This window comes from Dipodomys spectabilis, unplaced genomic scaffold (assembly GCF_019054845.1).
Source record: "Dipodomys spectabilis isolate Male_0828 unplaced genomic scaffold, ASM1905484v1 ptg000002l, whole genome shotgun sequence".
NCBI classification, from domain to species: domain Eukaryota; kingdom Metazoa; phylum Chordata; class Mammalia; order Rodentia; family Heteromyidae; genus Dipodomys; species Dipodomys spectabilis.
This window is the reverse complement of record NW_024870679.1, coordinates 40,666,326-40,693,627: the sequence shown is the minus strand read 5'-3', so window position 1 is coordinate 40,693,627 and position 27,302 is coordinate 40,666,326. Positions and strand designations below refer to the sequence as shown.

Genomic DNA, 27,302 nt, shown 5'->3' with positions numbered 1-27,302 from the left:
CAGGTAATGGGGGTGCACTGAGTGCGTTTTATTCACAGGTAATCAGGCAGATTCACTTGACAGCAAAATGTAAAAAAGGAAAAAAGGGAAATTTTTCTCCAAGTTGAGGGTTTGCGAAATGGGAGGAAGTTTTCCAACTTGGCCTTCTCAGCCTCAGCTTTCCGACTGAGCCCGAACGTGCCTTTCCAGCTGCAGGAACTGTATGTGCGAGAAGAGCTATGATTTAAAAAGAGGCAAGACCCTACCTCGGATTCCGACTTTCCCCTGGGCACTCAGGCATGTGCACTGGGGGTCTCGGGAAGGGGCGAGGCCTGGGGCCCCGGGGCCTGCCCTGGCCCCGCCCCGCCCGGCCCCGCCCCGGCCCGGCCCCGACCCCGGCCCCACCCCGCCCGACCCCGCCCCATCCCGGCCCCGCCCCGCCCCGCCCCGCCCCGCCCCGGGCTCCAGCGCGGGCCCCTCCTCCCGGGAGCCCTCGGCGGGGAGAGAGCGCCCCCTGCCGGAGGAAACGACGGCACCTCGGCAGAGACCCCGCCCCTCCCTCCCTCCCCCGCATCATGTGATGCCAGCCTCTTCTCAGTGTGGGGTGGAACCTGGGATGGGAAGGAGAGGGTGGGGAGGGCACCCCGGCACCTTAGGTGAGAGGGGCTGGACCAGTTAGGCGGGTTGTTGACCAGTGTAGGCCAGGCCTGGGCACTTGGCTAGGTGTGTCTGTCATACATGGAGGGGTTGGGGAAGGGGCAGCTGGGCATGAACCCAGCTGTAGAGGGGTTTAGAGCTGGGCCTTCTGTTCTGAGAGAATTCCAGCTCTTCCACCTTCTGTGTGTCCTGGGGGGGCGGGGGGGGGGGCACCATTTGCCTTTCTGAATCTTCCAGCCTCAAGTGACATAATGGTGTTGGTAGGTCCATTCCATGAAAGCAAGTGCGAGTTGTCAGAGACGGGAACTAGCTCAGCCCTGTGTGGGGGCGGGGACCCCGGATCGTCCCAATCCTTCCCGCTCTTGGGGCCACCTCCAAGGTGGTGGAGGGGAGGCCCAGCGTCTGGAGTGGCTGGCCCCAGGCTCTCCAGATGACCTCTCCGTCCCATCTCCACATAGGTGGTGCTTTGGGTTCAGACAGGAGCACAGATCTGTCCCAGAAAGGGGATTCAGAGGACTCCAGCACAGAGGACCCCATTCTCCAACCCCTCCCCACATGCAGTCTTTCCCATGAGGATGTGGCAGGAGCCAGCTTGGTGCCACGCCTGAAACCAGAAGTCCAGGTTGGAGCTCCAAGCAGGAAAGGAGTCCCCAGGAAGGAGGCAAATGGAGGTGAGGGCTGGGACGCTGGGGGCGCTGCTGAGGCTAGGCAGGGGCTCATGGAGCTAGCTTTGAGGGGGAGCCAGGATTCCAGACCTGACCTCAAGCTGCCCACCTTGCCTGATCAAGGAAGTCCTTCAACTTCCAGGAGGTCCCCGGTCTCCCTGTGTGACTTCTTAGTTACCAGATGCCCTAGTAACCTTTGTAGCATGGTACCAGGTCTCCAACAAAAGACAGTGTTAGTAAGCGTAGAGAGGCAGGCAGGGATGGAAGGGGTCAGCTGTGAGCCTGGAGAGGTCCAAGATGAAGGTATGGGCTTTCCTGGGGACAGAGGAAGAAATTCTACACACAGTCAAGAGAAGAGCCAGCCCCTCTCATCAGGCCTGGCTCCTGAGAGGGCAAGAAAGAGAAGCAGGAAGTGTGGGGCCTCTTCCCAGGGTGAGGAGGAGGCTGGTAGCCTCTTATGGCTTGATGGGAGCCCTGGTGGGGACGGTCCATCTGTCGGAGGGCCCCCACAAACTGCTCACCTGGAGTCCTTGCGTGGCTCTCACAGTTCTTTCTCTAGCAACGACATTGGAGACCCAGCAGAGTGTGAATACTCACCAAATGCAGGGGACCAGGCCCAACTAGGCAGCACCCGTGGCTCTGATGGGTCCCCAGGGCCATGTGGAGGAGAGTTGTGCAGTCTAGCCACACAGGGTTCTCCTCAGAGTCCTGCCTTGGGCCTGGCAGGACCAGGACCCGCTTCTACAGAGCAGCTGGAAGTACAGCTCATGGTGGGCAAGGAAGACCAGGAGGGGTCAGAGGCCCAGGCCAGGCCAGTGTGCAGGGAGACTACTGCTACTGCTGCCAGCCTGTCTGAGCCCTGGAGTGGCCTCAGCTCCTCCCTGGAGGCTGCCACCAGCAAGGCCTGCACAGGCCTAGTCATCAGGCAGAGAAGATCAAAGTGCACTGAGAAGCTAAGAATGAATACAGAATCCTGCACCCAAGATCGAGTCACAGTCCACATCAGCCAGGATAGCTCAGAGGAAGCTAGCCCAGGAGGCTGTCCCACATGGGTAAGTTGAGTCTGAAAGTTTGGGGAAGGGAGGGCCAAACTACCTCTCTCAAGGCTGTTTGGTACTTCATAGATCTAATTTAGATAGCTCAGAATGAACATTATATCTCTCACACATGTTTGTTTTTGGGGACAGGATTTCCTTCTCCCTTAGCCTCTTCGGTGCTGGGATTATAGGCATGCACCATTATATGTGACATTTATTTTATATAAACAGAAGTCCCTAAGTCAGGAAAGAGAAAAATAAACTCTTTACTGAATTCCCATGAAGGGCCCTTGGCTTTTGAAGTCAGCAAGTCTTGGGTTAAAATTTCGCCTCTGCCCATTTCCTAGCTAAGCAATTTCACAGTGTGTTTTTGTTTGTTTGTTTTGGTGGGATTAGGGTTTGAATTTAGGGTCTCATACTTTCTAGGCTTCTGCTCTACCACTTGAGCCACACCCTTTTCTTTAGTTTAGTTTTGAGACAGGGTCTCACATTTTTATCCAGGGCCAGCCTAAGACCATAATCCTCCTACCTCTACCTCACAAATAGCTGGGATTATAAGTGTGTACCACTACACTCTAGATATTGACTTTTTTTTTTGTTTTTTTGGGGGTCCGGTCGTGGGGACTGAACTCTGGGCCTGGGTGCTGTCCCTCTTCAGCTCAAGGCTAGTGCTCTACCACTTGAGCCACAGTGCCACTTCCAGCTTTTTTCTTTTTGCTTATGTGGTGCTAAGGAATTGAACCCAGGGCCTCAGGCATGCAAGGCAAGGGCTCTACCACTGAGCCACCTTCCCAGCCCCTTGACATTTTTCTTAACCTAATTTTCCTCATCTTTATGAAGGAAATACTAATTCCATCTCAATGGTGGTATTTTGAGGATGGAGATTATGGTGTAAAATAACTTGCCTGGCATGATGCACATAAAAGTTGCTTAATGCATGTTACATTTGTTTTCCTAACAATAGCCCTACAAGAGCAGAATTAGCCCCATGTTACCAGATGGGGAAATTGAGGCTCAGAGAGGTTAGCAAACAACATTGGAGTCAGGGCCAGTCACATTCCTTCTGCTTACTACTTCCCTTTCTGGTGCTTTTTCACATAAAATACTGATTTTACTATTTGCATTCAGCATGTATTTTACATCAAAGTTAGGAGATGACCTTTCTTATTTTTGTTGACTAATTTCCACATAGTTGAATGTTTTCACATTTATGAATGTGCATTATGTACTAAGTGGTTTTTTGAATATCATCTCCACCTGGAGCTCAGAGAGATAGAGTAACAGATCCAAGATCACACAGCTGGAAAATGGCAACCAGGGCACAGACCCAGGATGTCCTGGGAGCTTGCTGTGCTGCCTGCCTGAGCCCCCATCCACACTGTCAGTATGCAGCTCACTTCACGTGTGTTGAGTAGGGGCTGAGCCCTTTGTTTTTAACCTCTGCAGCAACCCTACAAGGTCGATGCTATTGATTAGACCCATTTCACTGAGGGTCTGGGGGTGAAATGGCCTGTCAAGGCCAAGAAGCCAGCTAGTAGGACTGGTACAGGAGCTACAGAGCTAGGCACCTGTGTGTCTATCATTCACACCATCATTACGTTGCGGAGCTGTTACACTGTAAGCATCATTCAGCCGCCCTCCCTCCTTTTTTGTGCATGTGTCTGTACTGGGCTTGAACTCAGGACCTCATGCTCTTGCTTAGCTTTTTCACTCAAGGCTGGTGCTCTACCACCTGAGCCACACCTCTAGTCTGGCTTTTTGCTAATTAATGGGAGATAAGAGTCCCATAGACGTTTCTGGCTTTGAGCTGTGATCCTCAGATCTCAGCCTCCTGAGTAGTTAGGATGACAGGCGTGAGCCACTGGCAACTTGGCTAAAAAACTGTTCATTTTTACTTTAAAAACTGTTATTCATTATAGGAAATAAGGAATAAATAATAAAGAATCTCCCTTGATGTCCCCATTCAGTGCTAACTTGATTGGTCATGTTGGGAGAGGTCCATGTGTCCAGTTTTCCCCCATGCCTCTGCATAATTTTTTCTACTTAGAATTAGTGTCATAGGCATCGAGTTTTTTTTTTTTTTTGGTCCGTTGTGGGGCTTGAACTCTGGGCTTAGGCACTGTCCCTGCGCTCTTCAGCTCAAGGAGAGCGCACTACTGCTTGAGCCACAGCGCCACTTCCTGTTTTCTAGTGGTTTATTGGAGATAAGAGTCTCACAGACTTTCTGCTCCGGCTGGCTTTGAACCGTAATCCTCAGATCTCAGCCTCCTGAATAGCTAGGATTACAGACATGAGCCACTGGCGCCCTGCTAGGGCCGGGATGTTTAAAAACATTTCATTGGCTTTTTGGTGGTTAACTGGAGATAAGAGTCTCATGGACTTTCCTGCCTGAGCTGGCTTTGAACTGCGATCCTAAGATCTCAGCCTCCTGAGTAGCTAGGATTACAGGTGTGAGCCACCCCCCCTTTTTTTTTTCTCGTCCTGGGTCTTGAACTCAGGGCCTGGGCTCTGTCCCTAAGCCTCTCTGTGCTTATGGCTAGCACTCTACCACTTGAGCCACAGTGCCACTTCCTGCTTTTTCTGTTTACGTGGTACTGAATCAAATGCAGGGCTTCATGCATGTTAGGTAAGCACTTTCCCACTAAGCCACATTCCAAGCACTTTAATGGCCTTATCTGGACTTAGTGACTGTTGGAAGCCAGTTCCCTTCCATAGCCTCTGCCGGTGCCCCTTTCCTGCATGAACAAATGCTGTTAGTCAGTCGGTTCCAGGACTTGTCCTTCGGTTTCTGAGCGTTCTAGTATTTGAAGGTTTTTCTCAGTTGGAACACATTGTCCTGCTGAATCCTCGCTTTTCCTGCGTCATTGTGTCCTTGCTGTCTGTGGACGTAGTTGAACATGACAGCCACAAGCCCTGGGCTGGGACTTGCTTTCCTGCTTTCCTCTATCTACTGGAGCAGAGTTTAGATCAGGGCCCTGGGACCCCCAGGTGGGCATTCAGTAGTCCTGGCTTTGCCTGGTGACTTAGGCAAGAGCTCTCTACCCTTCTGTCAGGATTCCCTCCTCTGGCACACGTGGGTGTTCAGTGCTTACCTCCAGGCCAGTGGGCTGACACAGATTTGCTATCTAGCACTATTCCACCACATTGCCTGTGGCATGTCCTGCTCCTCCTAAGGCTGCTCTCCCCGTTTCAGATCACTTATGTAGGTCAGATGTGGTTTCCTCGCTCTCTAGCCTTTGGGATGTGGGGAGTAGGGCATGTGGGGAGCGTGGCGGTGGAGCTGCGCTCCCACCTGGCTTGACTAGATGCAGCCCCGGGCCGCTCTGTCCTCCAGGCCCATCCTTGCCTCTGCCACACAGTCTTCTCACAGCTTCCCAAACCACCCGTTGCCTTGGCAACTGGCGCCAGCTGCAGGGAGAAGAATTGAGGCTGGGATGCGACAGGGACAGATAGGCGGATGGTTGAAAACAAGGCTGTGAGGGGTGTGGGCAGGCGTGGGCACAGAGCCCAGCTGGTCCAGAGTGCCAGTACCTTCCCCTGGGGCACCCTGGATAGAAGCAAGGGCAGACAGATGGGTTCAAGGTCAGCTTGTGCCTCTTAGTCCAGGGCGGCTTGAAGTGGAGCCATCATTCTGAATCTTGGTTATGTCTTCTGTCAAATGGAAGCAGACACTGGGTCTGGTGGAGAGGTGGGCTGGGCTGTGTTCTTCTGGCTAGAGACGGAGGGTGTCAGGATGCCCTTCTTCCGAGATCCTGAGCTGTGGACAGGGAGGTCAGGAGCTCCCTGTGGGTAGGATAGGAGGGCACACAAGGAGAGAAGTTCTGCCAGGGCATCCTGCCCTGCTCTGTCTGCCTGCCACAGCTTCTCTGGCCCAACCACACCCCCAGGCACAAGGTACGCTGTTAGGTGGTATGCTTCAGGGGAGCTTTTGAAGCTGAAGGGTGACCTGTGATGAGCTCTCTGGGGATGTGGCTCTGTGGTACAGCACTTGCCTAGCATGACAAGACCCTGGGTTTGATCCCCAGTCCTGCCAGGAAGCAAAAACAAGAAGCAAACCAGTTCTTTTTATTTGAATGCTTACTATATACCATTTAGTTGTCACCAGAGCATGAAAGATCAGGGTCAAACCCTCATTTCACTAATTAAGAAAGCTGACATTCCCAGGCCAGGCACTACACCGGAGGCTGAGGTCTGAGAATTTCTGATCTAAGCCAGCTCAGGCAGAAAAATCTGTGAGACTCTTATTTCCAATTAACCAGCAAAAACCCCAAAACACCCAGAAGTGGAGGAATGGTAGAGTACCAGACTTGAACAGAAAAAAAATCAAGTGAGGGCACAAGACCCTGAGTTCACAAGCTCTGGTAACAGCATTAAAAACAAACCCAAAACAAACAAACATCTGGCATACAGAAGTTAATGACTCATTCAGGGTTCTTAGAGCCAGGATTTGAATTCAGGTCTGTATGACTTCCAGAGTCTGTGCAAAATACAGGTTCTAGTCCCAAGGACTGTGGGTAGGGCTGAGGAGTGGACAGGGGAGTGTTCAGAAGGCAGAAGAAGTACAAAAGGGCATACCAGAAAGAAGACGGTGCAGGTGTAAAGGCCCTGAGGTTTGCCCCTTGCCTCTGGGACCCTTATTTTGCTTTCTATCTCCATGAGTTTGACTTCTGAGTGTCTCAGATAAGCAAAACCATATAGTAATTGTTCTTCTGTGACTATAGCACTTGGTGCAATACATCAGAATTATGTTCTGTTGCCAGTTGCTAGTGGCTCATGGCTATAATCCTAGCTACTCAGGAGACTGAGATCTTAGGATCGTGGTTTGATCTTGGTTTTGACTTTCCAGGCCAGGCAGGAAAGTCTGTGAGACTTATCTCAAATTAACCCTCAGAAAACCAGAAGTGGAACTGTGATTCAAAGTGGTAGATCACTAGCCTTGAGCAAAAAGGGACAGTGCCCAGACCTTGAGTTCAAGCCCTATCATTGACAAAAAGAAAAAGAAAATAAAAAGAATTAGGTTCTGCTGTGCGTAGGTGCCATAGTCTCTTTACCCATTCCTCTTTTAGTGGACGTTTAGATTGCTAATCTCTTTAGGCTGTTACAGATAGTGCCACTAGGAACGCTGCAGACAGGGTGCAGTCCAACTTTCTGCCCCGACTTTTCCCTTTGTACCTAATTCTCAGAGGTGAAATGACTAGAGGACTATCTTCAGTATCCAGAGTTATCACTCATTTCATTTTTGGTTTGCATTATTTAATCTTTTAAAAGGAATTTCTTTCCTATCTCAAGGTAATAAGTTTTTTGGGTTTGCTTTTATTTTTGGTATAATTGTATTTCACATGGCGATCCTGTCATCTACTTGGAATTGATTTTGCCAGTGTCTGAAGTGGGGTTCCAGTTAAATTTTTATATGGATTTGCAATTGTTCCAACACCATTTACTGAAAATTCTGTCATTCTCCGCTTACATGGCAATGCCAGCTGTGTCATAAATCAAGTTTCCGTGTATGTGGAATTGGATTTCTGGTCTCCTTGTATTCATCTTATTCAAACTGTCTATCCATTCGCCAGTATAAAGCATCTTGATTAAAGTTGTGTATTAACAGGCAGTGAGAAAATCAGACAATTCTCTCAACTTGGTTATATTCAGGAAGATCATTATTCGTGTGTGTATGAACCCACGTGTGTGTGTACATGCCAGTATTGAAGCTTGAACTCAGGGCCTTTTTTTCTCACTTGGCTTTTTCATTCAAGCTAGCACTCTACCACTGGAGCCACACCTCCAGTTCTAGTTTTAATTGCTGGTTAACTGGAGAAAAGAGTGTTGTGGAAACCCAGCACTGGTGGCTCACACTTGTAATCCCAGCTACTTAAGAGGCTAAGTTCTGAGTCAAAGCCAACCTAGGCAAGAAAGTCTGTGAGACTCTTATCTCCAGTTAACCACCAGAAAACTGGAAATAGTACTGTGGCTCATAGTGGTAGAGCAATAACAACCTTGAGCAAAAAGAGCTCAGAGACAGTGTCCAGAACCTGAGCTCAAGACCCATGACTGACAAAAAAAAAAAAAAAAAAAAGTCTTATGGAGTTTCCTGCCTGTGCTGGCTCTGAATGGAACTCCTCAGCTCCTCAGATCTCAAACTTCTTGAGTAGCTAAAAAGCTATAGGTGTGAGCCATCGGTGCCCAGCTTAGAAAGATCATCACACTTAAGTTCTTTTTCTTTTGTTCTTTCATAGAAATATTATAATCAGTTTATGTCCATCTGACCTGTTTGAATTTCAGTTGGAAATACAGTGAGCCTCTAAGTCTGTTTGAGAAGAATTAGATCTTTACAGTCTTGAGCCCAGGACCAGTGTGTGCGTACACATACACACACACACACACACACTCACTCTCATACACACACACTCTCACACATACTCTCTCTCTCTCTCTCTCACACACACACACACACACGTAGATTTAGAAGTCAGTTTGATCCTTGTCTACTTTAAGAGAGTCTAGGGGCATCTTAGGTGTGTGGCATTGAGCTTTTAGAAACTAGGTAGGTGTTGGTTCAAGTCTTTATAGATAAAAGTTGAGACACAGTTGAAAGAAAGACTAAAGAAGCCTGGGTTGAGTTTGTTCAGGGGGAGACTATCACTGGCAGGCCTAAACTGATCTGGAGCTTTGACTAGAATTAGCTTCAGTTTTTGGCTCCATTGACCTCATAGGTTGTAGTTTATTCTTACCATCAGAAGGCCCAGAATGTCTGATTATAGTGCTTTATATATATTTTTTGATGCTTTTGTAAAATGATAACTTAAAAAATTACAGATTCTCACTGTTGCTGCCATGTAAAAAATACCATTGATTTTTACCCATTGATTTTATATCCCAAAATCTTGCTGAACTCTTTTATATCAAAGAAGTACATGTACTTTATCTATTAAGATATCTTCTGGTTTCTCCATGGACAATTACATGTGGACAAACAACACTGTTATTTCTTCTTGGCTCTCCTCTGCCCCTCCCTGCTGCCTTCCTAGCCCAGACCAGGAGGATAACATTGAATAGAGTGGTCAGACAGGATGACCAGCTCTGGATTTTAAAGGAAAGCTCAGTGTCATTTCACCTTGAGCAAAGTGTGTGCTATGTTTTCCTGATGATGCTATTTACCAGGTTAAGAGAGTTGTCTTCGCTTCCTGCCTTGCTAGTTATTCTCAATGCATAGTGCTTTGGGAGACAATAATATGATACTATTCTCTCATTTATTAATGTAGTAAGTTTAATGAGGTTTTTAATGTTAAGTCAATTTTGTCTTCCTGAAACAAACCCAACTTGATGACATTCTATTATTCAAATATATTCTGAATTTATGTGTGTGTATGTGTGTGTATGTGTGTATGTGTGTGCCAGTATTGGGGCCTGAATTCAGGGCCCAGCACTGCCTCTTAGCTTTTTCACTTAAGGCTGGTACTTTACCACTTGAGCCACAGTGCCACTTCCTGATTTTTTTTTCTGATTAGTTAGAGGTAATGTAATACCCAAGAGTGAGAAAATCCACAGAGGCACAGTTAAAGGTGACAAAGGAGTTTTATTAGTTGGTCTGCAACCCTGTCTTGGGTTACCTCAGAAGTAAAAGTAGCTGCAACCTCCAAGGGAGCAAGTTTTTTTTTTTTTCCTCCTTCCCATGGGCCTTTCTGCTCTCCATGGGCCACTCCGATCACCATAGGCCTCTCCGACTCTCCACAGGCCTCTCCAACACTGTGTGGGCCTCTCTGATCTCCACAGGACTCTTGGCTCTTCACAGGCCTTTCCACCTTTCCACCGGTCTCTCACCCTTGCACAGGCCTCTTCAGTCTGCGCAGGAGTCCCCGGTCATATCCGCCAGCCCAGGTCTCCCCTCAGGCTGGCTGGGGCTTCCTAGGGCCAGGCCGGGCACTGCTTCGCTCCAGGAGCCAAGTTCCTTGCTGCATGTCTCTTGTGGCCTCTCTCCTCTATCTCCTCCCCGGAATCCCCTTCTTCCCAGAACCCCACTCGATCCCCAAGCTGTCCTTTGACTCCTCATCCCCCAGCAGCCTGGTGTTCACGGGGCGGGACTGTCTGCCTCATAGGTTCTCACAGTAAGGATCTCCCAAACTTTCCTGTCCAGGCTGGATAGCATCTATGGTCCTCAGATCTCAGCATCTTGAATACCTAGAATTAAAGGCATGAACTACCACCAGCTGGCTCATTTCAGTTTCTTGTAGCTACTTATTTTATGGTTGGCATATGTCTACATTGCTGTATTTCCATCCTCCCTCCTTTATGGCCTCCTTTTAGATTATTTTTTTATGTCTTTTAGGTTATTTCTTCATTCTCTGAGGTGTTTGGAAGTTTCTTGTGTTCTTTTGGTAGTTCTCTTAGAAAATTTATCATGCATACCTAAGTTATCAAAGCATAAAAGTAGTTTGAATCCCTCTTTCTGTGCAATGCTGGGAGGACCTTGGAGTGCTTTCATTCTAGGCATGTACCTTCCCAATTTGTGTGCTATTGTTACTCCCTAAATTGGTCCTATTTTATTTTTTAATCTCACAAATTACACACTGCTATTGTCATTTCATACAGTGTTTGCTTAGATTTAACAACATGTTTGTCATCTTGTGTGTGGAGGTTTCCTCATTTTGCATCTCAGCTCTTCTAAGTGGCTTCATTTCTCGTTCCTCCTGCCTCAAGTTCATCCTTTAGCATTTTGCTTATTGAGGAAAATAGAATTACCACGAGAAACAACTCTCTTTGTTTTCCATACCATATCTTTTTTTTTTTTTCATACCATATCTTTTTCTTACTGAGTGTTGAAAAATATTTTGTCTAGGTCTGCAAGTGATAGTACTTTTCTTTAAGCACACTGAAAAATAACATCCTCCTATGTTTTGCTTATCATTGTTATGGTGGAGAAGGTAGCTGCTGGATTGAAATCCCAGCTCTGGACTGCTAGCTGTGTGACCTTGGACAACTTACTCAACTTCTCTGAACCTAGGTTTTCTCTTCTATCAAATGAAGCCAGTAATTGTACCAGCCTGTTAGACTCATGGTGGGGGAGGGATTAAGCTCATAGTAGGAGCACATTTTAGGTGTTCTTGCAGGCTATTTTTTTTTTTAATCCTGGTGCTTTTCTGATCCTGTTATCAAGTGGTGTTGAAGTAAATCAACAGTCTAGGTGTGGATTTCCTGCTGCTTTTTTTTTTTTTTTTTATCCTGTTTGAAATTCATCAGGCTTTCTGAATCTGTGAATTGTGATCTTTTATCCATTCTGGAAAATTCTTTGCCCTGTACTTTCAAGTTGTACCTCTGCCCATGCCCTATTTTCATTCCCCCCTCCCAGCCAAATGTTCATTAGATTAATTAGTCTTTTTCACTCTATCATTTGTGTTGACTGTGTGTCAGTCTCTCTGCTGAGAACATTCTAGATAACTTCTTTAAGCTTTTTAGTTCACTAATTGCTTTCAGCTGTGTCTAATATGCTGTTAAGACTATACATTGAGTTTTTAATTTGATTTTTGCTGGATTAAAAAAAAATCCAGACATTGCATTTGCTTCCATATCCAGTCTGTGTTTATTCTATAACCTTTAGCATTTCAAAACCATATGCTCAACTCTCCTTTTATTTCTTTAAACATAGTATGCGTACATATTTTATATTCTGGTCTGAAACATCCAGTATCTAAATCTTTGCTCCTCTGTTGTTTTTTTGTTTTTGTTTTTGTTTTTTTCGGTCAAGAGGCTTGAAATTGGGGCTTTGGCGCTGTTCCTGGGTTCTTTTTTTTGGGGGGGGGGGGGGTCCGGTTGTGGGATCTGAACTCTGGGCCTGGGCACTGTCCCTCAGCTCTTCAGCTCAGGGCTAGTGCTCTACCACTTGAGCCACAGCGCCACTTCTGGCTTTTTGTTTATGTGGTGCTGACGAATCGAACCCAGGGCCTCAGGCATGCAAGGCAAGCGTTCAACCACTGAGCCACCTTCCCAGCCCCTGTTCCCGGGTTCTTTTGTTCAAGGCCAGCACTTTACCACTTTGAACCACAGCTCCACTTTTGGTTTTCTAGTGGTTAATGGGAGATAAGAGTCTCAAGGATTTTTCTGCTCAGGCTGGCTTTAAACCGTGATCCTCAGATCTCAGTCTCCTGAGTACCTCGGACTATAGGCAGAGCCCCTGGTGCCCGGCTTCTCTGAGTCCCTTGCCTGTTATTTTGGACACCAGGGAGCTGGGGTAAGGACTCCTGAGGCCATCCAAAAGCCTTCCACACTGAAGGGCTGGTCTTCACATCTCTCCATGCCCCTCCCCAGATGCCTCCGATTATTTTCTTTTCTTTCTCAATCACTTTTTCTAAAGGCAGATTCATGTCCATGGTTTAAAAACATAAAACAAAAGTGAAAATGTCTCTCCAGCACACAGTCCCTGCACGCAACACCCTATTTATTTGATTCCATAGATGCTCGTGGAGATATTTCACGTGTATTCAAGCAAACACAAATTTAAAAATTCATTCTCTCTGTAACACGAACAGCATGCTACATATATTGTTCTGCACTCAGTTTTTAATAAAAAATATGTTTCTGATTATAAAAGAAATACATGCTCATTTTGAATCACTGAAACCCCCAAGTGTATATATGTGTCGAAAGTGAACGTCTCCCTGGAATTTCATTCCCCAGAGATAACATTGATTTTACATCTATAAATATATGTTTGCATAAATGGTCTTATGCAACAAGCATTGTTCTGTAACCTATTTTTTCCCCTCTTTTTGTCCTAATAAAGCACCAGGACATCTTTCCATGGATCCTCCCGCATTTCCAAAACTCACAGCGTGGGGGTTGGGAAGGTGGCTCAGTGGTAGAGCGCTTGCCTTGCATGCATGAGGCCCTGGGTTCAATTCCTCGGCACCACATGAGCAAAAAGAAAAAAGCCGGAAGTGGCGCTGTGGCTCTAGTGGTAGAGTGCTTGCCTTGAGCTGAAGAGCTGAGGGACAGCGCCCAGACCCAGAGTTCAGGCCCCACGACCGGACCCCCCCCCCCCCAAAAAAAAAAAAAAGGAACTCACAGCATGGTAGCTAAGTGCTGGGGCCATGGATTCAACAGCGCTAGCTTCTCTCCTGCCAGCTTTGCAGGGTCTCAGTTTGCTTGTCTGTAAAATGGGAGGATAGTAACAGTGTCCTGAGACTTGCATCAGCTTGTGTAATGCTGTGCTTCCTCCAACTACTTTAGACACCCCTGAACATTTTAATTTTAACTCCCTTACTCTGTGTGTGTGTGTGTGTGTGTGTGTGTGTGTGTGTGTGTGTGTGTAAATGCCAGTAATTTGGCTTGAACTCAGGGCCTTGCTCTTTCCTTTCACTTTTACCCTCAAGGCTGGTGCTCTACCATTTGAGCCATGTCCCCATTCCCAGCTTTTTGCTGATTATTTGGTGGTAAGAATTTCTCAGATTTGTCTGCCTGAGCTGGCTTTGAAGTTCAGACCTCATATCTCAGCTCCTGAGTAGATGGATTACAAGTGTGAGCCACTGATACCCAGTTGAGAGGTCATTTCCAATTATGACTCCCTCATCCTTTTTTAATGTGTCAATCGTGGGGCTTGAACTCTGGGCCTGAGCACTGCTCCTCAGCTCTTCAGCTCAAGGCGAGCACTCTACCACTTGAGCTACAGCACCACTTCCAGTTTTCTGGTGGTTTATTGGAGATAAGAGTCTCACGACCTTTTCTGCCTGTGCTGGCTTTGAACCATGATCCTCAGATCTCAGCCTCCTGAGAAGCTAGAATTACCGGTATGAGTCATCGGTGCCCAGCTATCCCTCATCCTTTTGTGTGTATGTGTTATTGAGTTTGAGCTCAGGATGAGCTCTTGCTTAGCTTTCTCTTTTCTTTCCTTGTCTGTGTCTGTCTGTCTGTCTGTGTCTGTGTCTCCGTCAATCTTTTGTGCTCTTACTGGAACTTGAACTCAGGGCATAGCTTTTTCACTCAAGGCTGGTGTTCTACCACTTGAGCCACAGCTCCACTTCTGGCTTTTTGGTAGTTAATTGGAGATAAGAGTTGCACAAACATTCCTACCCAGGCTGGCTTTGAACTGTGATCCTCAGATCTCAGCCTCCTGAGTAGTTAGGATTACAGGTGTGAGCCACCGGCACCCAGCTCCTTCACCCTTTTGATGGCCACCGTATAAGCCCTGCTTTCACTGTATTTGATGTTGGTATAATTTGTGGAGGGGAAGGGAAAAAACAAATCGTTTAAATAGGGATACAGGTGGACCCATTGCAACAATGAGATGTACAAGTCATTATCTCAAAAACGGACTTTACAACTTTGGTGGGCGGGGGGGGGGGGTGGGGGGGGTGGAGGAGGGAAGGAGGATTGGGCGGGGGTGCAGGGGGAGGGGAGGATGGGAAGGGATGGGAAGGGCAAACAAAGGAGGAGGCTACAATGCTTGATAAGAAATGTACTCATTATCTTGCCCATGTAATTGTAACCCCTCTGTACAGTATTTTCACAATAAAAAAAAAAGAATTGCCAAACTGAAAAAAAAAAAAGAATTTATAGTGTGATATATCACCCCTGAATAGCCATTCTCCCTTCCATAGACATTGGATTGTGACTGACTTTGTTAGAAATGCCAGTCCAGGGTCTGTGCCACGCCTTGCAAGAAGAGTGTCTTCCTGTGGCCTCCCTGGCAGGGAGAATGCTGGGTGTCTTGCTGGGTGCCCTTCCTTCTAATCTCTGTCCCCTCTCTTTTCAAGGAGGAAGTAGACAGGCCTCCCGGGGTGAAGCATGTGTGTTATGTAAGTGTTCACGTTTTTATTACTGCTGTCCTTCCTGCCTTCTGTTGGGTGGTGGGACGGGCGGGGCCCCGTGGCAGAGGTAGTCCCAGTCCCCTGCCTTCTTCTGGGCAGCCTGGCACTCCTCTCCCCTAGGATGCTGCAGCTGAGACTCCTGGTTTCCCCCTACACCTTGCCATATGACCATTCATGCAAGGATTTGTTTTTAGACACACTTAACTTTCAATTCCCATGGTTTACAATAAATGGAAAGAATCACAACACACTTCAGGTGACACAGAGCCCAAAGGAAGCTATAGGAGGAGAGAGGGGGAGGAAGAATCTTGTTGCATCAGCTCCTCGCCATCTACCAGTTCTGGAAAGCTACCCTCCGCAGATACTCACTAATCACTACTTATGAGCCAGGCCTTCGGCAGAGACTGGAATACAGTGGGGACCCATTCTCAATTGTGGGGGCACATTCTCAATTACCATGGAGCTCACAGGCCAGTAGGCAACTGTGGCTGAACTGGACACTCTGGGGGCAGGGGAGCAGTCCAGTGCTCTGTCCTCAAGGGTTGGTCTCCTTGCAGCTCAGCTGTGGAGACACCATTCAGCTCCTGGGGGCCATCGGCCATGTGCAGGCAGAGGGTGAGCTGCTGAAGCTGGAGGCTCTGGAGGACTTCATGGAGGTCAGCTCAGCCTTGCCCACCCAGAGGCCCAGGATTAGAAAGGCCACTACTCAGAGCCCTGCCATGTGCCAGGTACAGAAGAGACTTCTTCACTTACGCTGTCGCTTAACCCAGTTGACGGAGGCTGATTTAGATGGATCAGAGACGAGGTGCCTTGTTGGGCTCAGTGGCAGGGTTAGTACCCCCACCCCGCCTGGGCTCTGAGAGCTAACTCGAGCTTAGGCTCGGTCCTGGCTGGCAGCGCAGTCAGTGCCTCAGCCAGGGGGGAGCAGGGGACTTCCGCACTTCCTCCCCCACTCTGGAAAGCTGTCCTTTCTCCTTGAGGACCCCCTCCTCCAAGGCTGAGTGGCCAGCTGTCAGTGGGGTGCCCATCACATGGCTGGGAATGGGGTCTCAAGGCTTGGGGAGAGAGTCATCCCTGGGCTGGGGTGAGAGAGACTCTCCCTACAATGCTCCTCTCCCTCCCCTCTCTCTCCAGCATGGCCCCATGGAGGCTTCAGACAAGCAGACTTTTCAAGACAGGGAAGAGGACTCAGGTGAAGGGTCACAGAAGGGCTGCTGGGTCTGGGGAGGATTCTCACTCAGCATCTGCTAGGACCTTTTCCCAAGCAGATGGAGAGGTCTGAGTCCTTGAGGGGGAGCTTCCTCTACCTGCTCTAGCTCCTGCCGCTGCCTAGAGCCCATGCCTCTCTCCACAGTGTGGCTTCAGCCCAGAGAGATGACACGTCTGGACATCAGGGTGCGGGACACCGTAGTCCGGACCATGCAGGAGGTGCTGTGGAGTCGGTAAGCCCCCCTCCCCCAGCATGCCATCAGGTGGCTCCACAGCCCACCACAACCCAGAGGCCAACCAAGATCTGCCTTTAAGGCCACACCTTTGGCTCTCAGTCTGCCCAGCCCCTGTGGCTTTCACCACAACACATGCATTTAGTCTTAGTGAGAGTCAGTGCTGGGAGCTGAGATCTGTTCCCAGAGCTGATCAAACCTAGGGCCAGCAGAACTTTGCAAAGTCCCACAAGACGTCAAGGAGTGGCAGCTTCAAAGTCAGTCTTGTCCGCCCCACCCAGGTTGGTCATCCTTCACAGTCCCCGGGTCCACTGGCTAGGGACAGAGCCTGGGGGATCTGGATTCGAATCTTGCTTTGCCACTGACCATGTGGCCTTGGGCCAGGCCCCAGTCTCAGCCCCAGCAGCCTCATCTGCAGGAGTAGAGTGGTCCCCTCTCCCTCATTAGGCTGGGTGGAGGAATAAATGTCTGGAACTGGAAGGAGCTGGTCCCAATCCCACTACCAGCCACACGCACACCTCCCTCAGGCTTAGTGCAGGACACATATCCTGGGTTCAGGGCCCACGGTGCTTCCCTTGTCCCCCAGCCTTCAGGAGCACCCCAACCTACTGCTGGGGGGGGAGAAGGTGGAGGACCTTGCCACTGGCATCGAGGCCGCCCTCTTCTACTTGACACAAGACACCAGCTGCAGCTACAAGAACAAGTACCGCAGTCTGCTCTTCAACCTGCGCGACCCCAGGAACCCAGTGAGTGGGGGAACGGCCTCTCCCTCTGGGGTGTTGGCAGTGGTAGGGTGCCGGGGTGGGGGCTAGCCCATCCCTCACCCCCTGCAGGAGCTGTTTCTCAAAGTGGTTTGTGGCGACATCACCCCCCATGCCCTGGTGCGGATGAACTCCACCCAGCTGGCGCCCCAAGAGCTGTCGCGCTGGAGGGACCAGGAGGAGAAAAGGGTGAGCCAGGGAAGGAGCCACTTCAGGGAAGGTGGCGAATATGGGGGAGGGAGGAGGGCAGCCCAAGGATGGAAGAAGAGGGAGATGTGAGGCAGGGGTGGGGGTGGGGGAGAAAGGGAGGATGGTCAGGAAGGAGGGAGTCAGGGCTCCCTTGAAAAAGGGAAAAGGAAGAAGCAAAAGGCTCCGGGGACAGAGGTGATGTGGAGTGTCCTGGGGAGCTGGGCTGGGTGAGGGGAGGGAGGGAGGCCCAGGTACTCATCTCCACCCTTTGTCCCCCTGTAGGGAAGCCACGCCCTCCAGCGCCCCTCTTCCCACCCCAGCCCCAAAAAGCCTAGGAAATGTTGGGGTGGCCTCTGGGTACCTATATCCACAGAAGCAGGGAAGGTGAGGCCTAGGGAAGGCTTGCCCAGCCCTTGCTGGTGGCCCAGTGAGAGGAAGACCCTAATCTAGGGGCTGAGACCGCAGTGATGATGTGGGGTGCTAACTCACTGTTGTAGAAGACAAGCTGGTCAGATCTGATAAGCAGAGTCCATTAAATGAATCCATCTGCTCCTGGCTGAGCCTTTGTCCTGGCATTAGAGGAAGGGAATGAGGACAGGACTGGGGGGGGGGGGGGTAGGCAGGAGGGCAGCACTGACTACATAATGTGTCAGGCAGAATACAACGAAACACGGAAATAGATGGTCCTTTGCTCAACAACTGTTAGGAATTTTGTGCCCTGTACCAGTGGCTCACACCTATAATCCTGGCTTCTCAAGATGCTGAGATCTGAAGGATTGTGTCAAGCCAGTCCAGGCATAGAAAGTTCACTTGACTATGTAAACTAACCAGCAAAAAGCTGTGCTGGAGGTATGCCTCAAGTGGTAGAGCATCAGCCAAACAAGCAAGCTGAGCAAGAACATAAGGCCTTGAATTCAGACCTTGGTATGACAAGCAAAAACAAAAACAAAACAACTAAAAAGGTGGGATGCTGGTGGTTTATGCCTGTAATTCTAGCTGTATCACCCAGGCAGGAAAGTCCATGAGACTCTAATCTCTAATTAATCACAGAAAAAGCCGGAAGTGGCGTTGTGGCTCAGGTGGTATAGCACTAGCCTTGAGCAAAAGAAACCTAGGGACAGCGCCCGCCCCCAGGCCCAGAGTTCAAGTCCAGGACAAGAAAAAAAGTTAATTTCAATACAGAGTTTTAACAGCAGTGTTTTAGCCACGTGTGGGCCCTTCTGACTGCACAGGTTTCATGGTGAGAAACTAACCTACTATAGCGGATTAGATCCCTGTGCTATAGGATTGTTAGAAAAGGAAAGATGGCACATGCCTAAAATCCCAGCTACTTCAGGGGCTGGGAAGGTGGCTCAGTGGTAGAGCGCTTGCTTGCCTTGCATGCATGAGGCCCTGGGTTCGATTCCTCAGCACCACATAAGCAAAAAGAAAAAAGCTGGAAGTGGTGCTGTGGCTCAAGTGGTAGAGCGCTAGCGTTGACCTGAAGAGCTGAGGGACAGTGCCCAGGCCCAGAGTTCAGGCCCCAAAACCGGATCCAAAAAAAAAATAAAATCTTTAAAATCCCAGCTACTTCTAGGAGGTAGAGGCAGGAAGAGTTTGAAGCCTGAGCTCCACCTTTTCAGAGCTTGGGGATCATTGAGCAGCAACAGAAGGAGCCATACAGACTTCCAGCCTCCAAATTGACCCATAAGGGAGAAGTGGAGATCCCGAGGGACCTGGACCAGATGATAACCTTGGAGGACCTAGTGGTGAGTGGGGGCCTGAGCTGGCACTGGGCCAAACCTGCACCCCAGGATCCTCTGGCTCCTTAGGAGAGTCACCTAGCAGCTCCATTGTCCTCTTGCTCATGATAGAAAGAGACTGTAACCCTTACCACACAAGATCACGGTGGGCAGGGATAAGGAGGAACTACCCCCATGGGTCTGGTCCATGCCATCTTGGTGCTAGTCTTGCTCCCCCATGCCCTGGCTGAACTCGAAGGTACCCACAAGAGTGTCACTGAGGCCAGTCATTATGGTCCTGGCCATTCTGACCAGGCCTGTGGCTGTGGTTTTTACTGGATGCAGCCAAGGGAGACCTGCTGTCATCAGTGAATTTGTGTTGTAGAGACCCATTGAGCCTAGAGGCCATTCTGGAACTCATCCTGCTCTGGAGAATGTCCAGGTTCTGGGCTTTCTCTTGTCCCTGGGAGGGGCTGGGCCTTCAGGCACATCCTGTGCCTTCCTCTCCCCAGGGCTCCTCCCTCTTGCGGAGAGCCTGCCTGGTTGTGGTGGTTCAGCAACCACCTGGCATCTGAACCAACCAGGCATCTTGGCCTCCCGCCAACAACTGGGACTTCCCCATGGTTCACCTTGGTCATGCCCAGAGGCTGCTCTGGTTTGCCTGGGTACCCCATGGGTTTAGTTCAGCTGTGTGTTCAAGACATAGGGTGCAGGGCAGGTTTCCTGGCCCACATTCCTTCATGCAGTGAAGATTTATTGAGCACCTACAGGAGCCAGGCACAGGAGAAACTGCAGTGACCTTGGAAGCAAAACTCTGTTCTCCATGCCTCCCACCGCCAAAAGGAGAGACTGCCTGTGCAGAGAAATCCTTGGGGGGGGGGGGCGGGTGCCTGCTCCCCAAGCCAAGCCATGCGCAGAAGGGCAGGGACTGTGCCAGGAGAGAAGAGAGGAGGGAAGGGGAATGACATGTGATAATCTTGACTCTATGGAACATCTAGGGGTCCCTTTGACAAACAGTGCATCATTCAAACCTGATACTGACTGAAAGGGTGGGTGAACTTGAAGCTATCAGCACAAGAGGTCAGTGTGTTGCTGGAGCTGAGGGTTGAGCCCAGGCTAGCTCACTGCAAGGCCTGTGCCCTGCTCCTGGGATGGTAGTCTTTCAAGAGCTTCTTAAACTTTCCTCTAGCAACACGCTTTTGTGTGCTTACAGCTCTTCTTATATGGTTGAAGGTGGGGCTCAGTGGTAGAGTGCCTGTCTAGAAAGTGCCACATCCTGAGTTCAAACCCTGTTAGTACCAAAAAAGAAAAAGAAACATGACCACAGTTTTTGCTGGGCACTGATGACTCACAGCTGAAATTATAGCTATTTGGGAGGCTGAGATCTGAGGATCACAATTCAAAGCCATCCCAGACAGAAAAGTCTATGAGACTCTTCTGTCTCACTAAACAATAAGAAACTGGAAGTAGAGGTGTGACTAAAGTGGCAAAGTGCCAGCCTTGAGCAAAAGAGCCAAGCAAGAGAGCAAAGCCTTGTGTTCATGCTTCAGTACACCTGCGCACGCGCGCGCGCGCGCATACACACACACACACACACACACACACACACACACACACACACACACACACACACACACACACTATGTTCTTCCTGGGTAAGCAAATGTCATTGTATGCAATGTACATTCTATGAAAAATGAACTATGTAACTTGAAGGTAGGGGATAGGGGGGACAAAATGGAGAACAAAAGAAGAGGTAACATTGACCAAGAAGCATTGGTGCTAATAATATGACGTATGGAATTGTAGCTCCTTTGTACAACTGAATGATAACAACAACAAAAAGTTCGTACTATGATTATAGAAACACAGTATGTCAGTGAACATCTGGAGTCTTACAATGTCCATTGTGCCTGCATCTGTCTTTTGAGACCTAGACCTAAGACAAAAATGTCCTGGGAGCTGTTCCTAAGAGTGAAAACCTGAAAATGACACAGACATCTAACCATAGAGGTGACATGTGCACTACAGCCTTCCCCTCACTGAAGTGTCTGGGGGGACCAGATAACAGGGCAAACTCCTCTGCTCTAATTAATGGACAAAATGAGGACACATAGTTTGACTATGTGATCCCAGCTGTTACAGTGAGATGAAGGAAGACCCCAGATACTCACGGTTGTCTGTGGTAGGACAAGGCTTTTGTTTGTTTTTTGTTTTGCCAGTCCTGAGGCTTGAACTCAGGCCTGGACACTGTCTCTAAGCTGCTTTTTTGCTCAAGGATAGCACTCTACCACTAGAGCCACAGTGCCATTTCTGACTGTTTCTGTGTATGTGGTACGGAGGAGTTGAACCCAGGGCTTCGATGCATGCTAGGCAAGCACTCTACTATTAAGCTACATTCCTAACCCCCCTGGAACAAGGGTTTTGTTTCTTTAACAAAAACAAACAAACAAAAAAAACCCAAAAGCTTCATGCATGCTGGTGGCTTATGTTTGTAATCCTAGCTACTCAGGAAGCTGAAATCTGAGGATTGTGATTCAAAGCTAGCTTGGGCAGGAAAGTCTGTGAGACTCTTAACTCCAATTAACCACCAGAAGTGGAGTTGTGGCTCAAGGTGGTAGAGTGCTAGCCTTGAGCAAAAAGAGCTCAGAGACAGTGCCCGGGGTCCTGAGTTGAAGCCCCAGGACTGCCCCCTTCCCCCCCAAAATAGATATATATTTGCTATTTTTTTTATTATTTTTTTCTTTTTTTGGTTGGTCCTGGGGCTTGAACTCTGGGCGCTGTCCCTCAGCTCTTCAGCTCAAGGCAAGTGCTCTACCACTTGAGCCACAGCGCCACTTCCAATTGCTATTTTTTTGGTATCCAGATTTTCTACATAAGTTCACATCATTTCACAATAAAAGAATATTATTTAGAAAAAGAAAATAAACCACATCCGCGAGGCTCTCTACCCACAGAGGGCCCCTGACTTTCCCAGCCACCCTCCTATCTGCCCTTCTCTGCTCCTCCACCTTCCAGGAAGCCCCGGTGTTGAGAGATGCTGGTCCCCAGGAACTGCCCGCCCTGTTGGAGGACACGTCTGGGCAGCCCTCCATGGACCCCAACTGCCACACATGCCCAGGTGGGTAGAGGGGGTGCAGGAAGGCCACAGGGTGGTTGATGCACAAGTGAGGCCTCACAGGGGTGGGTGGCAGGGTGGGGTGAGCCTAGCTGGTGGGGCTTTGGGCTGCCGCCAGCCCTGACTGCTTATTCTGTTGTGCCCCTGCTATCTGCAGATGGGGAACCCTCCTTGCCCAACACTACCATGAGCAGGGAGGATCCTGGCTTCAAGAGATCCCCAACCTCAGATCCTACGTGCTCTCCAGAGGTGCCCAAAGCCAGGGAGATGCTCACCACGGAGCCTCAAAACAGGTGTGGCACTAGGCCCTGGGATGTGTATGGGGAGGTGGGGGGGAGCAGGCACCAGTGGGGTTGGCAGGACACACAGCATCTCTTTTTTTCCTGAAAGGCTTTGGTTGAGTCTTCCTGCCCTGGTGAGCCTCTGTTTTCCCATCTATGCCATGGAACTGGTCATTCCAGCTCACCGCTTCCTTCCTGCACAGACCATACTTGGACCAATGCTGGGACTGTCCTGCTGATGGGTTCTGCCTGATATCAACTCTATCTTTCTAGGCTTCAGATGCCTGATGGGCCCCCAAAGGCCCCACCCAGCCCACCCCCTTGGGAGGGTGTTCTTGACATGTACTCCATCAAGCGGTTCCGGGTCAAGGCCCAGCTGGTCTCAGGACACAGCAGTCAGCTTGTCCAGGTGCACCTGCCCTGTTGCCCAGGGACCCCCTCACATGCTGCCTTGTCACTCATTCATTCCGCCATTCTGTTCCTCATGCTAAAACAGGTCATTGGTACCCTCTCTGTGTCTGGCCTCTGCTAGGCATGGGACTATGTGAGCCACCAGCCTTATGCCTACAGAGAGCACACATTCCTTATACCTCTAGGCCTAATGAAGGAGAAGTGTTACGTGCCTCTCTGGCCCAGCGAAAGGTTTTAGGGATGATTGTTGAGTGACTGAATGATCAGCTGAAGTGGTGGTTAAGGATGGAAGGGTAGTGGGGTTTCCTGAGAAGCTGTAGATGGCCAGGACCAGTTATAGGCCTTTGGGGGCAATCAGTCATCTGGGCAGCCACTGGACACTGTCCCTACCCATGGTCTGCCCAGCTCCTTGCCTTGGCTAGGAATGAGTTTGTCTGAGGTGGGAAGCAGGGGTTGGGGGAGAGGGGCTGACTGGCCATCCTTCCTGCTCCCAGGCTCTGCCAGAGGTGATCCACTCAGCAGGCTGCCTCCCTCCCAACATTGTCTGGGACCTTCTGGCTAGTATCTGCCCAGCCAGGGCCAAGGTAACCATCCACCCTCCTTCCCCTCTCCTCAGGCCTTACCCCACCACTCCTGGGAGCCCTCCCTAGCCACCTGGTTTGGGAAGTCCAGGTCTCATTCCTGATGGGACTTCAGACTCCCACGGGACCCTCCACCAGCCCCTCTGGTTCCTACTGTCAGAAGCGGGCTCCCAGGCACCAGCAAGTGGGCTTTCCTCCTGTGACTGCAGGACATCTGCGTGGTCAGACTGCGTCCCCGGGGGACTCGTGACGTGGAGAGCTGCCACTCGCTCTGCTCCTACCTCAACAACAAGCAGCACCATGGCCTGGCAGCCGTGGAGCAGGTGGGGGTGGTCCTGCTGCCCCTGCCCGCCTTTCAGCCCCTGCCCACAAGACTGCGGTCTTTGGGAGGCCCAGGTGAGTGCCCGATGCCCACCCTAGCCCTGCTCTCCCCCATCAGGGACCAGCCTGGATATGGCGTCTCAGAAGGGAGCCCCTGACCAGTTCAGCTGGGGTGCATCAGTGGGCAGAGTGCCTACCCCACCCAACCCCAGTTCTGTCACCTGCACTGAAAAAAGGAACAAGGAAGACTGATACTGTTGTTTACCATGCACCCACCATTGTTCTAAAAGCTTTATTTAGCTGAAGTGTGTGTGTGTGTGTCTGTGTTTTGTGTATGTGTGTGTGCAGGCACACGAGCACGCATGTGCACATGCACGCCCTTGTATTGAGTACTGGGGCTTCAGAGCTCGGGTTCTGCTTCACTTCCACCTTTTTGGTGGCTCATTGGAGATAACAGTCTCACAGACTTTCCTGCCTGGGCTGGCTTCAAACCACAGTCCTCACATCTCGGCCTCCTGAGTAACAAAGGTTATAAGGCCCACTGGAAGTGTGTTTTGTTTTGTTTTTCTTTAAGGTTGTAGGGATTGAACCCAGGGTCTCACACATGTTAAGCACATGCTCTACCACTGAGCTCCACTCTCAGGCCTTCCCCTACATTAACTCTTAGAGTCTAAATAGTCTTCTCTGAATGGTACTATTAGGTTCCCCATTTTACAGATGAGGAAACTGAGGCAAGGAGGTGAGTGGTTTGCCCGGTCATATAGTAGCAGAGCAGTAGGAAAGCCAGGCTCATCCCCTGGCTTTAAGGCCATTCATTAGCCTTACTGCCTTTCTAATTCCACTCCCCTGACTCAAAGCTTTGGAGCCTACCACATTTGACCGAGACACAGCAGGATGGGGTTGGATCCAGACAATGTTTGACAGTGTGGATGAAAAATGTCATGAAAGGGGGCTGGGAAGGTGGCTCAGTGGTAGAGCGCTTGCCTTGCATGCCTGAGGCCCTGGGTTCGATTCCTCAGCACCACATAAGAAAAAAAAAAGCCGGAAGTGGCGCTGTGGCTCAAGTGGTAGAGCGCTAGCCTTGAGCTGAAGAGCTGAGGGACAGCACCCAGGCCCAGAGTTCAGGCCCCACGACCGGACCCCCCCCCCCAAAGAAAAAAGAAAAATGTCATGAAGGGCAGAGGGTGGGGTGTTTCTCTGGAGCTCTGCTGGTCAAATGTGGCCTTGGCCTTTGTGTCGGGTTCACTCCCGGTGGGGATCCAGGAAAGCTCCTAGGGAGGAGGACTGGGGACTCAAGAGGGGACTGAAAAGTCTTTGGTCTTTCTGGGCTGCCTATCCTGGTAGACTGAGGTAGTCAATAAATGCACAGAGCCTTGAGCTCTATGCCCCACCGCCAGTCAGGTGGACCTTGCTCACCTCTACCCCCAATCTCCCTAGACAAGCTCACCTTCCCACTTACTTTTCCCAGGGTCTAACCTCCATACTTGCTGTAGCCAGAGTGCAGCTTTTGGAGGGAGAGTGGACTCTGTCTCACCTCCCTCCAGGCCTTGGGTCTCTCCCTCCTCCTTTTCCCAGGTCTGGAAGCCACTCACTCAAGCCTGTTGCTAGCGGTGCTGCTCCCCAAGGAAGGGCTTCCAGACCAAGCCAAGTCCAGCCTGGTGCTGGGCAAAGTTCGCAAGAAGGTCTCTTTCAACAGCAAAGTGGAGGCAAGATGTTACCAGCCAGAGGACAAGAGATGGAGTGCACTAAAAGGCTTCCCTCCCCCAGAGGATACCCCAAAGCAGAGCCAGGCCCAAGGAAGCTGGGCTCCCACTTGGCAAAGGCTCCCCAGAGGCAGGGGGAGGCCCTGGGTAGATCCACAAACCTGGCAGGGTCTTGGGCAAGGAAAGCAGCCTCCAGAGTGCGGCTCTTGCCAGCTTCAACATCCCTACTCAGCAGTTCCAGTTGTCCGTGGCTTTGGCCATGATCAGCACATGCACAGCACCTCCTGTCTCCACCAAGACATGCTCCAGAACCTCGAAGCCTTGGTGACGATGAGAAACCAGCTCCAAGCCTCCCTGTGGCCCGCAGACTGCACACCCCTTCCCACACCCTCTACAGCATCTGTCCAGCCCCCTGCAGTCTCAGGGAGTCTTGGCTATCTCTACCAGCCCCCTGGCCTCGACTCTGGCCCCTCTTTGGGCCCTACAGATGCTGGCTCCTTTCCCTAGAGAAGTGAGGCTTTTCTTATCCACCAGAACAGGGGTTTGATTCCCTTACTTGTGCTGAGTCCCAGAAGGAGGTGGGTGGGGGGGCCATGTTTGTCAGTGCTCCCCACCTAATGTTTGTTTTCTATTTTGTGTTATGTTTGTTGTTGATTTTTGGCTGAATAAAAAATTTGGCAAAGTTAGGATTGTATCTGCTAGCTGGGCAAGAGAGCGCCTATTCCTAGCCAGATGTGATTTAAGGTGTGGATTTTCTCCCTGTCCTGAACTAAGGGCCTGAGCACTGTCCTTTAGCTTTTCACTCAAAGCTGGTGCTCTGGCACTTGAGCCACAGCCTTTTGGCTGGTTAGTTGGAGATAAGGACTATCCTTCCATGGGGCTTTGAACTGTGATCCTCAGATTTCAGTCTCTTGAGTAGCTAGGGTTACAGGAATGAACTACCAGGGCCCAGCAAGGTGTTTGATTTTTCTTTTTTTGTCAGTTGTGGGGCCTGAAATCTGGGCCTGGACGTTGCCTCTCAGCTCTTCAGCTCCAGGCTAGCACTCTACCACTTGAGCCACAGCATCACGTCTGATTTTCTGGTGGTTAAATGGAAATAAGAGTTCCCACTGATGTTCCTGCCCTGGCTGGCTTTGAACAGCAATCCTCAGATCTCAGCCTCCTAAGTAGCTAGGATTACAGGCGTGAGACAGCAGGGCCTGTCTTGGTGCGTGAATTTTTGTGCACAGATACAAGACCTTGTCAGTTGGTCTGGGGTCCTGAACCATTGTTGTGTCCCAGGATACAGCTGTTGCCATAGTGGCTTCTAGAAGCATTTGACAAGGATTTTGGAGTGAGAGGAATAACCAGTGGGTAGAAAGGCAGGATTGGACTAGGGGAGAGAGAAATGGACACTTTTGGAGGACACAGACAGAGAGCTCTAGGGAACAAATTACAGTGTTTTGGAAACCAGTGACTGCGATTTTTTTTTCCTTTGGATGGATGGCGGCATATTCACTGCATCTGTGTGCATGTGTGTGCACCTATGTGCATGTGTGATTGCATGTCCATGTTGCAAATCTCTGCTGAGGCTGACCCCTTGCTGTATCTCATCTGCTCCAAGGGAAAGTCAGGGTTCTGGGACTGGGGTGAGGCATCA

The 27,302-nt window shown here is 50.0% G+C and overlaps 1 protein-coding gene across 1 annotated transcript; it reads left to right on the top strand.

The window, feature by feature from the left end:
- Positions 1 to 1,354: 1,354 nt before the first annotated feature.
- On the top strand, positions 1,355 to 26,274 carry Spocd1 (SPOC domain containing 1). Its single transcript, XM_042674409.1, has 14 exons — positions 1,355 to 2,353; positions 14,953 to 15,123; positions 15,693 to 15,863; positions 16,270 to 16,327; positions 16,490 to 16,577; positions 17,164 to 17,323; positions 17,411 to 17,527; positions 19,150 to 19,275; positions 22,267 to 22,369; positions 22,524 to 22,659; positions 22,921 to 23,056; positions 23,553 to 23,642; positions 23,849 to 24,035; positions 25,536 to 26,274. The coding sequence occupies exons 1-14, from the start codon at positions 1,355 to 1,357 to the stop codon at positions 26,168 to 26,170; spliced, it is 3,177 nt and encodes a 1,058-aa protein (XP_042530343.1). The 3' UTR covers positions 26,171 to 26,274.
- The last annotated feature ends 1,028 nt before the right edge of the window (positions 26,275 to 27,302 follow it).

Coding starts and splice junctions, on each gene's coding strand:
- Spocd1 (XM_042674409.1), top strand. CDS start 1,355: ATGGAGCTAGCTTTGAGGGGGAGCCAGGATTCCAGACCTGACCTCAAG. Junction 17,324..17,410: donor TGCGCGACCCCAGGAACCCA/GTGAGTGGGGGA, acceptor CACCCCCTGCAG/GAGCTGTTTCTCAAAGTGGT. Junction 22,660..22,920: donor ACCACGGAGCCTCAAAACAG/GTGTGGCACTAG, acceptor CTATCTTTCTAG/GCTTCAGATGCCTGATGGGC.